Source organism: Leguminivora glycinivorella, chromosome 12, assembly GCF_023078275.1.
Source record: "Leguminivora glycinivorella isolate SPB_JAAS2020 chromosome 12, LegGlyc_1.1, whole genome shotgun sequence".
NCBI lineage: Eukaryota > Metazoa > Arthropoda > Insecta > Lepidoptera > Tortricidae > Leguminivora > Leguminivora glycinivorella.
This window is the reverse complement of record NC_062982.1, coordinates 11,280,522-11,293,813: the sequence shown is the minus strand read 5'-3', so window position 1 is coordinate 11,293,813 and position 13,292 is coordinate 11,280,522. Positions and strand designations below refer to the sequence as shown.

Sequence of the window (13,292 nt, the reverse complement as noted above, 5' to 3'; positions counted from 1 at the left end):
AATTTTGACCTTATTGTTTTATACAAAAGGGTCAACAGGGATGTAAAAACTTGGTAAAAACACACTTTGACAGGTATACTCCCGTAGTATGCTGATCTAAAGTTTATAGTGTATTGATTTTAAGCTTATTAGGCTAATATTAAATAAACTAGTATTAACTAAGAGTACAAAATATTCTAAATTATATATTTTACTTATATCTTTGCTCTACAAAGATAAATTTATTTGAAATGTGTAATTTAATTAGGCTTTGTTTGTTAGTTTTCACAGGTTAGTATTTTGTATCAATTTGAATAAAAAACACTATTGCTCCTCAATGATGTTTGCTTGTTCGTTGTTAAATTTTACATTTAAATAACCTATCACTTAAATCTGCACATTGTTTAACTATGCTTAATCATTTTACATATGTATTATTTTTGTATAGTTAGTTTATTGAGATTGGGATTTGTGACATAGAACAGCCGGTAAATGTATGTATTAGTAAAAAAATAATTGATAATTGCGTTATCTTCGAATTTGTAGTGTTTGCCTCATACTGCACAAGCAAATAATACTTTAGTTAGATAACATCTAATTTAGTGTGACTAGAAATCTATAAAAAAACTGCTTGCACATATGCCTATTTAATTTTCAGCTCTTTATGGAGTATCTTGCTCAAGAGTGTTAGAGCTGAGTGACAGATTCATAGACATCAGCAATGAGGGCATGTGGTTTGTCAAGTTCTATGCACCATGGTGTGCACACTGCCGCCGCATTGAGCCTATCTGGGCCCATGTTGCGCAGTCTCTCTACAGCAGCCAGATTAAAGTGGCTAAGGTTGACTGCACAAGGTTCCCTGCAGTGGCCACACATTTCAAAGTTCGAGCCTATCCAACCATACTGTTGTAAGTGTAAATTTGAATAATTTTGCTTCCTTATCAAACTAAATTAGTTGTATGTATGTATATTAGTTGTTTCATACCTTTTAAAATATGTGCCAAAAAGTCACAGTTATGAAAAGTATTTTATACTTACAGCATCAAGGGCTCCCAGCACCACGAGTACAATGGTGAGCGGTTGAAGGAGGACATGGTGAACTATGCGGTGCGCATGTCACAGCCGGCAGTTCAGAGGCTTACCCAAGCCGATAGCTTGGGATATCTTAAAGAGCAACATTCTGTGTTCTTTGGGTTTGTCGGGAAACAGCAGGGACCATTATGGGTAAATATTATAAACATGTTCCTATATGCTTCATTTGTCAATTTGTAGGTCCATAACAATGATCACCATGCCACTCTGGTGTATGGGCTGGATGGCATATGGCCTTGCATTTGTGAAGATTGCTCAAAAGTTTGTTCACATTGCCCAATCCAATACCAATGTCAGATTCAAAATGGACTTAAAAAATTGTCTAAAAATTGTATCTTTCTGTGTGTATATTTCTTTAATACTAATAAAAAACGATAGATAACGCAATAGATGCAACATCAAGTGCAGACACTCCTGCAGCTGTTTCCAAAGATTTCTCAAGTTATTTACCATGTCATTTTTTTTAGGAAATTTTTATTAGACATGCTGATAAGTACCAGCCCCACAGTTGGTTTTACGCCATGTCCCACGAGACAGTCAAGAACGAAATCAGCCCGCCAAATGACTCTGCTGTGTTCTGTTACAAAGAAGATGAAGCATATTTCTTTGATGGTAAGCGTATTTTATTTTCATTAAGAATCAATCAAAAACTGAAGTTTATAAGTTAACTAGCTTTTACCCGCGGCTTCGCCCGCGTAATAAAAGTATTCATTAAGATTTTCATTTGGATCCGTAGGGACCGTAGGTTTCTCTGTAGGTATATTTATCTGCGATTATTTCGATTGCACGTAATACTTTTGCTTGCAATGATTATAGAAATATTACACATCGACCACAGCGTAGGTAATTCTATATACGCTGGGGAAACCTTTATAAACATCCCACATAGCCCGTATTTCGACACTATGATCGGTGGGTAAAAAGTACTTTTTTCTATTATCCCTTACAATTTTTTACATTTTGCTTATACTTATCGCAAACGTAATCTTCAAGCAAGCAAACAACGATCGTCTTAGAGCACATTGATTGTAAGAGACCGCCGACCAATTATCCGTATCCCTCTAACGATACCCATATCCGTATCCGTATCGCTATCGCTATCGCTAACGCTATCGCTAACGCTATCGCTATCGCTATCCCTATAGCTATCCCTATCGCTTTCCCTATCGCTATCCCTATCGCTATCCCTATCGCTATTCCTATCCCTATCCCTTATCAAGATGTTTAATGATATAACACTTTAAGTTCTCGCGCTTTGTACACATATTTAAAGTCACATACAGGTCGAACGCGATTAATTAACATTATTTTTACCTTTTTTCCCAACGTTTCGGCCAGGTTGCACTGGCCGTGGTCGCGGAAGACTGACGTCCCAGCAAAATGTGACCGGAGATGTAAACAACACAAAACTACCCGATATTAATTTATATAAATGTTCGGGGTAGACAAATAAATATAATCTACCCGCTTTTAGTTAATGTTTATTTCCCACCATGTTTATTTTAAAGGTAAAAATAATGTTAATTAATCGCGTTTGACCTGTATGTGACTTTAAATATATGTTTAATGATTTCTTATCAAGTGCTAAAATATAAAGTTTCATGGTTTTATCTTTTAAAATTAAGAAATCCCATACAAACTTTCAACCTCTTTTTCAACCCCTTCATCCCTTTTTTTCGAAATAAAAAGTAGCCTATGTTTTGTCTCAGGGTCTAAAGATTGTCTGTTCCAAATTTCATCAAAATCGGCTGCGTGGTTTAAGCGGGAAAGCGTAACAGACAGACAGACAGACAGACAGAGTTACTTTCGCATTTATAATATTAGTATAGTAATAGTATGGATTATTTTTTAAAGGTGAAAATAATACAAAGTTACGTTATCAGGCATTAAATGCTTTCATTTGCGGATAAAGTGACACATATTATGAATTTACAGTTTAATTGAGATTAAAATTGTGTATTTAGATTGATTAATTTTAATTTTCGTAAGTCTGCTATGGTTCGTAATCGCAATATGTTCCGTTTTCGCCCTAATCGATTTGCGCCTTTTGCGATTATGCTACGCGTAACCTACATTACGAGTATACCATTTATGAAATCCTATATTCAAAAAAAAACGACCAAGAGCGTGTCGGGCCACGCTCAGTGTAAGGTTCCGTAGTTTCCCGTATTTTTCTCAAAAACTATTCAACCTATCAAGTTCAAAATAATTTTCCTAGAAAGTCTTTAGAAAGTTCTACTTTTGTGATATTTTTCATATTTTTTTAAACTTATGGTTAAAAGTTAGAGGCGGGGGACACATTTTTTTTTACCTTTTGTTACGATTATTTCCGAAAATATTAACAACATCAAAAAATCATTTCCGTAAACCCCTATTCATTTTTAAATACCTATCGCGGGAAGCCGGCTGTAGCTGGCTTTGGGCAATAGACTTTTATGTAGGGTTTTAAAGATCTATGCACGAACCTGTAAATGACAAATAACAGTTCGGGAGTAGAAAAACATTTTTTACCACTTTGTCAACGTGATTGATATACATATTGGTACCAAATTTCAGCTTTCTGGTCAGACATGGCAAAACTATAAGGGTTCCTAGTTGACTACGGAATTCTAAAAATGACTACTAAGCTATCAGAGTTTCAGTAGGTTCTAATTATTTCGTATGGTCACTTTTTAGCTCACCCAGTGATAGAAGACCCAGAAGCCTTAAACACGACCTTAGACAAATGGATCAACGCAGAACGATTCGGTTTCTTCCCTAAAATCACCAGGTCCAACATCCATCACCTCATGGACACGGAGAAATATATCGTCATCGCTGTGGTCTCTGAGAATAAGCTGAGCGAGATAAGCCAAACTGAAAGGGACTTCAAGGACATGGTGGAAGGCATCATTAAGTAAGTTGACCTTTGTTCATTTTATTGGATTTACTGACTAAAATTAAGATGGGTAACTCAACCATTATTAAATCAGAGCAGTATCCTGCCTGCACCGGTCGCCAGCGCGAGCTCTCGAATACTCTCGATGATGCTCCTCGGTAGGTATTTAGGGTAGATTACATACCCCACCGATTAGGTGACTCGAGTGATTGGGTAGGCGGACTCCCACTACCCCACTCTACCCATTAAAACCCCCCATATACCTACCGTCTTTGCTTCATATCCAGTTTGACAAAGCCTAAGTATTGTACAATACAACCAGTTTAGCTAGAACCTTAAATTGCTCAACAATCTCAGTCTGTGAGTATCGCCTCGCCCCTATTGATGTGCTTACGAGAAGACTTGCATATTCAATATTCATCCTTAACCCGTTATTTTAGAACGAGTCATCAACCCTGGAATTTACCGACGTTCCGATCATTTTCCGAACAGAAATTTTCGAGCTTAACCTATCCCAACGCAACTACCTAATAAATTAAATATGATTACAGGAAAAAGAAGAAGACACTCCACTCCCGTTTCCAATTCGGCTGGATGGGGTCCCTCGAGCTGGCCAACTCCATCGCCATGTCCGAACTGACGGCGCCGCACCTGCTCGTGCTCAACTCCACAACCAGCCACCACCACATGCCCGACGACGACCCAGTGCTGATGACTCCTGAGGCTGTGCTCGTGTTCCTCGATCAGATACATAATCAGCTGGCACCGGTAAGTATTACCTCGTTGATGTGAATATCATGTGCTAGCGTGTACCTACTTGAGTCAAACTAATTTTAATTTTCTTTAAAGTCATTTACAATCTATATTATAATAACAACAATCAACATCGACAATAATTGCACGTGGTTCAAATTCATTTGGCCTAAGTATAACATCAAGTACAACGCCCAACGCCGATTTGCAAATCGATATTATAATATGCGAAATGCAATTATAATATTTATAAATTCATTTGCAAATCGGCGTTGGGAGTTGGCACAGTCGTTTTCCTGGGAATGGCATTTACCTAATTCAAAGTCTCTATAATGGCACTGAGAGTAGAGTGAACCTCAAGCCCAAGAGTAGACAGAGTTTTACATCGCTTTATAATATTAAAACATGAATTCATATAGGTATGTTTTGTTTCACAGACTTACGGAGGCAACAGCTGGTTGGTGCGCGTCTACCGCGCGTTGTTCGAAGCCCGCAGCACGCTGTCCAGCATGTGGCGCGGCAACCCCGTGCTGACGGCGCTGGTGTTCGGGCTGCCGCTCGGCTTCCTCTCGCTCATCTGCTACTCGGTGTGCTGCGCCGACATCCTGGACGCGGAGGAGGAGGAGCCAGGTATGCTCTCACTGCTAGCTAGACATGCAGACTGGAGGAGACAGCTATTCGAGCCCGCAGCGCGCTGGCCAGCATGTGGCGCGGCAACCCCGTGCTGACGGCGCTGGTGTTCGGGCTGCCGCTCGGCTTCCTCTCGCTCATCTGCTACTCGGTGTGCTGCGCCGACATCCTGGACGCGGAGGAGGAGGAGCCAGGTATGCTCTCACTGCTAGCTAGACATGCAGACTGGAGGAGACAGCTATTCGAGCCCGCAGCGCGCTGGCCAGCATGTGGCGCGGCAACCCCGTGCTGACGGCGCTGGTGTTCGGGCTGCCGCTCGGCTTCCTCTCGCTCATCTGCTACTCGGTGTGCTGCGCCGACATCCTGGACGCGGAGGAGGAGGAGCCAGGTATGCTCTCACTGCTAGCTAGACATGCAGACTGGAGGAGACAGCTATTCGAGCCCGCAGCGCGCTGGCCAGCATGTGGCGCGGCAACCCCGTGCTGACGGCGCTGGTGTTCGGGCTGCCGCTCGGCTTCCTCTCGCTCATCTGCTACTCGGTGTGCTGCGCCGACATCCTGGACGCGGAGGAGGAGGAGCCAGGTATGCTCTCACTACTAGCTAGACATGCAGACTGGAGGAGACAGCTATTCGAGCCCGCAGCGCGCTGGCCAGCATCTGGCGTGGCAACCACGTGCTGACGGCGCTGGTGTTCGGGCTGCCGCTCGGCTTCCTTTCGCCATTGATTAAATATCAGAAGATTATACCATCCCACATATTAAAATGCGACCACCTAAAAGCGTGCAAAAGGTAGATGGCGCCACTAATAAATGCCTTGTTGGCATCGATTATACTCGTAGACGGCTCGAATGGCAACAAGGCATTTTTAGTGGCGCCATCTACTTTTTGCACGCTTCTAGCGGCAAGCCATACACAGACGACGCACGTCGTAAGACACGGAACGGACGCCCGCGCCGCGAGAGTGTAATTTAAAAAACGTCTCCTCAGTACATTTTGTATAGGAAAGACGTAAGACGCGCCTCAAGCAACGCGGCGCCACGCCCGCAATTACACTCGGGCGGTGCGGCGCGGGCGTCCGTTCCGCGTCTTACGACGTGCGTCGCCTGTGTGTGGCTTGCCGCTTAGGCGGTCGCATTTTAATGTATGGGATGTACAATCGACTTACAATCTTCTCTGCTTTGCCCAAAAATTGTCTGGTAGAGAATGGCTGATGGGGCTTAGTTCGCCTTTTTAACCGCCGCCTCAAAACTCTCAAGGAAGATGGTTTTCAAGTCGTCTGTATATATATATATATATATTATGTCTGTTCCACGATATCTCCGTCGTTACTGGACCGATTTTGAAATTTTTTTTTTGATTGAATGTATATGCATACAGATTGGTCCCATTTTTCTCAGAACCCAGTTCTGATGATGGGATCCTGTTGAAATCGAGGGAACTCCTCAAATCTGAAAGGCACACATATGGTGATAGTGACTTTGGTATTTTTACACGCTTTGGCACGCTTATAGTGACTTTGGTATTTTTATAAGAACAGCATGCACTTACGTCCAGAACAGTGACATTTGGTGCAGTGGAACTGCTGATGATGGTCAGAACCGAACTCCTCAAATCTGAACGGCACGCTTATAGTGACTTTGGTATTTTTATAAGAACAGCATGCACTTACGTCCAGAACAGTGACATTTGGTGCAGTGGAACTGCTGATGATGGTCAGAACCGAACTCCTCAAATCTGAACGGCACACTTATAGTGACTTTGGTATTTTTATAAGAACAGCATGCACTTACGTCCAGAACAGTCACATTTGGTGCAGTGGAACTTCTGATGATGGTCAGAACCGAACTCCTCAAATCTGAACGGCACACTTATAGTGACTTTGGTATTTTTATAAGAACAGCATGCACTTACGCCCAGAACAGTGACATTTGGTGCAGTGGAACTGCTGATGGTGGTCAGAACCAAACTCCTCAAATCTGAACGGCACAGTTATAGTGACTTTGGTATTTTTATAAGAACAACATGCGCTTACGTCCAGAACAGTGACATTTGGTGAAGTGGAACTACTGATGATGGTCAGAACCGAACTCCTCAAATCTGAACGGCACACTTATAGTGACTTTGGTATTTATGTAAGAACAGCATGCACTTACGTCCAGAACAGTGACATTTGGTGCAGTGGAACTGCTGATGAAGATCAGATCGGAACTCCTTAAATCTGAACGGCACACTTATAGTGACTTTGCTATTTTTATAAGAATAGCATGTATTTAAGTTCAGAACAGTGACATTTATTTAGTTACGTTTGTTAAGAATATTGAGTTTTCAAGTAAAATTTTGTCAAGCTTCGATTTCTTATAATCGGATTCATGAGGAATTGTTGAGGAAACTCCTCAAACCTTAACGGTATACGTATATTCATTTGTGTTGCCATCAAATAATTAAAGTATTTAAAGATTTTAAAGTATTAAAAGGAGTTTTAAAAATACCTACACATTTCTACATAATCAAACATTCGCAAGTAGCTTTCACCAGAACCCCAAAGGCGGCGGTTTTTTTTTCTTAAAAATTATGTACATTAAGTTTATTTGCCATAAAGTTCAAGTGTGTGTGTGTGTTTAGTAAAACGTCCTACTTTGTCGCTTACCATAAAGACGAGATTTGCTTGTATCTCTGTATTATATTACTTTCAAAGCGGCTTTATAGCGATCGACAAAGTGGGAGGTTTTACTAAACACATTCACAAATAAATAAATATGAAATGAAATATTTATTTTCCAAGTAGGCATATTATAATGCGTATATAAACGTCAAATAAAGCTACGCCGGCTCTAACCCTACGCCTCAGCCTCGAGAAGATTTCAGTCCCCCTCAGTTGGAGGGGGTGGGGAGGGTATCCACTATGGGACCGGCAAGAAACTCGGCGGGCCACTTCTTTTCAAAACATTTTAATTAACCGCACCGGAATGTGATGTATTTGCAAGTGGTTGGTTGGATCTGTGTAAAGAATGTATGAGGTTTTGTGAGATGATGGATAAACGTGAATCTTCTGTCTTGTATTAGTTTATCTGTGTTTTTCTTTTTTTTTTACCTTTTTAGATTGTATTATGTACCTAGTTGTATAAATACTGTCTGTTATCAATTTCACAGTGTATTAGTCCGCTGTAATGCTGTGTAAATTTTTTGAATCAATAAATAAAATAATAAAAATAAACATGCATTAAAAAACAAGATACAATTTAACATGCAAAAGTATTCATCAAAAATATTAACAGACTAGGTACTCTATGGAAATTAATTTCAATAAATTATAAACATACAGTATTTTTTATTAAAATCTAACCTTATGCAGCAAACATGTGAATAATAATAATTAAAATGTACCTATATTTTTTGTTTCAGACACTCATGAAAAGAAGGACTAGATCACAGATGTCATATGTACCATAGATCAAGCAAACGTATCTACTTAGCGTGTCAAATGAACTCAGTGAAATCCACTGAGTTGTCCGTCTTTAATCGCAGCTTGCAGCTTTCGGGCGTCAATTTTTGTAAGTTGAACTCAATCAAAACATAAAAAATGCCTCGTTACGTGATATTCAATTGCAACAACACAAAAATTATGAACAATCAAGAGCCTGAGACATATTTAAAATTACAGGCAAGAAACAACTTCAGTACAAAATTTGACACGCTCGGCCCCTATACAAATAGATGAACTTGTTTCTTCTATATAAATAAAGTTCTGTGGACTAGATAGTGGCTACTTCTAATACCTTCGCGTATCTAGAATATATTTATTTGTGTGGACACGTCCAATTCAAGATTGATGTTTTCTTGACATTTACGATTTCCTGGCGGGATAATGTCATAAAGATCTCGTTTTTAATCCGTAATTTTATAGTAAAATAAATTAACTGTGTCAATAGAAATAATATGAAGTAGTTTCACGTCATAATACTTGTGACTTTACGTTGTACCAAAGTATTTTTAATGATAGATGTATACAGGTGTTGTATTGTAAATGAGTATTATTTATTTATCATGTGGCTATGTTTTTGATGTGTCATTAAGTTTTATTTAGACATGTAAGAGATTTTCATGCAATCATGTATTATGTTTTACCACTTTTTTTAAATTCACTTTACTTAATTTGGTATTTTGGTGACAAATGAATTTTATTACCAACCAGAAATTACCATCCTACCAAAATCTCTAAGGCTCCTGACGCTCCTCCCCATAGGCAGTCTAATTAATACTATTTTATACATTATACATATTGATATATGAAAATTGGTTTCTTTAATTACTAAAACTTGTTTTTCTACAATCCTGAATATTATTATATTCAACTGTTTTTTGTAAATATAAGGATACTTTCAGTGAAATAAAATAAAGCGTCATTAAAAAACTAAAAATATTTCGTTGTGTAGGTATTTGTCCATAAGAATTATTCATGTTGCCAATTACATATTAAATTTGAAAGTAAATGAGGTATAATTGAATAGATACCTCGTGAATATAATATGCTAATTTTAAATTTGATGTAAGTAACAGTGGCTCATTTGTACCTAGTCATAAGTTGTCTTTTTAAAGAACATAATATAATTTCGAAGACTTGTCTCCACTTACCTAAACAATACTCTAAAAAGTTAAGAAATCAGTTTTTTTCAGAACCATCAATTTCTTGAAAAGTGCCATTACCTAAAAAAAAAACAAGCAAGTGATACTATTGTTACAGTCTAAAACACTTTATATGTGTGAAGTTCAAAAATCGTGGTTCAAACCTGGTTAACCTGGAATGTGTTGACGACCCAGGTAGACCTTTTGCTGTTGCAATAAGTTTTGAAATGGTTTGAGTTCACCTTAGTTTTTTTTTATTACTCCTACTCTTGACGTTAATACAAGTTTTTACACAATCCTTAATATAATTTTATTTGCATACTTAGTGTAGTGAAATAAAAGTTAAGGATACCCTGTGTATTGATTTCAAAAACCCTCTTCAAATATGTCTCTGCCTCATTTGCATTTCTTATCAGGTGTGATGTGTTCGATGTATGTTTATATTAAAACAACAACAAACTAGATTCAAATTGTAATTAATAAAGAATTCTTTACAAATATAATTGTTTTACTTATCTACAAATATACACAAATATAATTGTTTTATTAATCTTGGTTCGTTTTTTAATGCATTACAGACTACTACAGTTGTGATATTTCATTTAAATATACAGCCATTTCAATTTGTTGTGTTCTTAATTTTAAAGTGTTGTACCATTGAACATATTCATCAGGAAGATATTGATATTCATTGTGACTTCTTGACTTGTACGAATGTTTAGAATAGTTGTAACTATGTGATGAATAACATTGAGACTTCTTAAAATCATAGGAGGCTGTGTTATATCCATTGTCATCACTTTCTTCGGGAGAAGCATGCTCGTTTTGGGGATAAGATTTCCTTTGTGAATTATTTCTTTTCTTATCCCCTGGAAATACATATCTCTCGCGTTTTGGGCATGCTTTACTTTGTGAGCTTTCTAATTTTTGTTCCTTTAAATAGACATGTTTAACATTTTTGGGATGGGATTTTTTTGTTGGGGTTTCTAATTTTTTGTTCCTGTTATTTGATTTCCATCTAGTTACATCAGATTTAGGTTCAATATCATTTTGAGTGATTTCTTCTGATGGAACTACTTCAAATTCCAATTCTGTTTTTACATGGTTGTTTGCAAGGAAATTATTTTGTTTTGTATGTTGTTTATATTTTGCAATTGATATTTTCTGAGTAAGACAATGGTATTCATTCATATCATCAATATTTTCATCAAGATTGTTTTTAAATGAATCTAACAGGTCTGTAAAAGTTTCTACTGTATCTTTTGTTTCCATAAATGATGAGCATAGCATATCAAAAGGTTCTATGTCATTACTGCTACATAATGGTTCACCTACTAATGTATTCCATATTTCACTGTAACTGTCCTCGTTGGGTGTTTCATCATCTATATTCAACAAGCTCATGGTGTGTTCCAAAGGCATTCCTACAGGTGTTGTGGGTTCATCATCATTATATTCAAACTTTTCATCATTCCAAAAGTTCCTTATGTCTAATTGGAAATGCATAGAGTTTAATAACTCCTTGAATTTTGTTTCTTCCTGGTCAGTAACAATAGTGACAGCTAGGCCATACGCCCCAAATCTGCCAGCTCTGCCTATCCTGTGTAAATAAGTCTGCCAATCATGTGGCATCTCAAAGTTAACAACCAGGTCTACATGAGAAGAGTCAAGACCTCTGGCTGCTAGATCTGTAGCTATCAAAATCCTGCATTTATATTCCTGCAAAGTTTTCAATGCTTCTAAGCGATCCAACTGCTCTTGTTGGCCATACAGCTTCTCTGCTGGCCATTTAGCCTTCTTTAACATTTTGTATACATCTGTTACCCTTGCTTGGTAGTTGCAAAAGATAAGACATTGTTTGAACTCTCTCTTTGAAAGTATGTTAAGGAGTTCTTCAAATCTATGCTGTGTTTGTCTAATGATATTTGCATTATGTTTGACTGTGGTCACTCTCTGTGAAATTCCTAATAGAACACTATTACTGTCCGGACAAACATGCTGGGAAACTTTTACATATTCATTAATGAAAGCTTTAGACTCTTCTGGGAATGTTGCACTGCTGAATATAATTTGTTTCTGTAGTGGTAAAGCAGAAAATATACATTCAATGTCTGGCCTAAAACTTTTTTCCATTAGTTTGTCTGCTTCATCCAAGACTAAAAGTCTGACAGCAGATACATCAATGTGGCTATCTCTAATGAGGTGATGCAATCTTCCGGGGCTGCCAACTACTATGTGGACTTTCTTTTTGAATTTCATGATGTCTTCTTTGACTGGTAGGCCACCCATAACAACTTCTATTGTGAGACCTTTAAAACAAGAACATAAATTAATATTATTATTTTTGATAGATTCTAGTGATGGAAGATATTATTTGTAATATCTTAAAAATGGTATTTTTATCTAAATGGCAGTGACCTTCTAATTAAAATGAAAATATACACATAATAAAACAAAATTATAATACCTATATAATAATATAAGAACACATCCACTTGGCTCTATATAAAAGTAACATAGCTAACCTGTTAAAGAAAATACTTTACCTATGTATTGTCCTCCAATTTGCTTTATCACATCACAAATTTGGGCAGCAATTTCTCTTGTTGGTGCCAGAATGATTGCTTGCAGGCCATTATTTAGATCTATTTTTTCCAGAGCTATTACTGTGAATACTGCAGTTTTGCCGGTTCCTGATTTAGCTTCTAATAGTAAATCTGAAAATAATATTATTCAGGTGTACCAAAGTTTAGCTTGAGTTAAATGAAATCATGTCTAGGGTATATTTACCGAATCCACATTTTCCTAATGGTATGCCATGAAGTTGAATTGGTGAAGGTTTATGGAAACCAGAGTTTTTTAAACCTTCCAAAGTACTGATGCTTAAAAGCATTGTTTCGAATGTTATATCCTGGGTTATTTTAACGTCCTGCGTTCTCAGTCCCTGAGATACATTGTGGCCCAGCACCATCCTGGATAGTTCACTGTTACTATTGATTCTATTGTAGTTTATAAATACAAATCAATTCGCCGGATGGAGAAAAGGAAAACGCCGCCGTTGTGTGTAGTTTGTTGGTTGCTGTCACTGATGTCTTGTCATATCGCGAATGTCAAGATGACAGTGGTTACAGACTGTTGCCATTAAAAAAAACTATTAGGGAATGGGTACCGTGTATAAGACTTGTTATACATCTGTCATTCTTTGACATCAAGTTTCTGTGATTTGCAAAAATACAGGAAATTATTGAAAATATCGCAAGTATATTTCTTAAGCAAAACAAGTGTTCAATTTTCACTTGGTAGAAGCTTAAACGAATACCCGTAAAACAGCAGACCA

The 13,292-nt window shown here is 37.8% G+C and overlaps 2 protein-coding genes across 2 annotated transcripts; one reads left to right on the top strand and one right to left on the bottom strand.

Moving 5' to 3' along the window:
• The first annotated feature begins 80 nt into the window (after window positions 1–80).
• Window positions 81–10,453, top strand: LOC125231801 (protein disulfide-isomerase TMX3). Its single transcript, XM_048137381.1, has 9 exons — window positions 81–270; window positions 638–887; window positions 1,020–1,203; window positions 1,539–1,683; window positions 3,748–3,967; window positions 4,501–4,717; window positions 5,140–5,332; window positions 8,735–8,757; window positions 9,089–10,453. Exons 1-8 carry the CDS (start codon window positions 231–233, stop codon window positions 8,755–8,757), a joined length of 1,272 nt encoding a protein of 423 aa, XP_047993338.1. The 5' UTR covers window positions 81–230; the 3' UTR covers window positions 9,089–10,453.
• Window positions 10,449–13,022, bottom strand: LOC125231800 (ATP-dependent RNA helicase DHH1-like). The gene is made up of 3 exons (XM_048137380.1): window positions 12,746–13,022; window positions 12,502–12,672; window positions 10,449–12,264 (listed from the first exon to the last, which is right to left on the bottom strand). The coding sequence occupies exons 1-3, from the start codon at window positions 12,924–12,926 to the stop codon at window positions 10,538–10,540; spliced, it is 2,079 nt and encodes a 692-aa protein (XP_047993337.1). The 5' UTR covers window positions 12,927–13,022; the 3' UTR covers window positions 10,449–10,537.
• Between the last annotated feature and the right edge of the window lie 270 nt (window positions 13,023–13,292).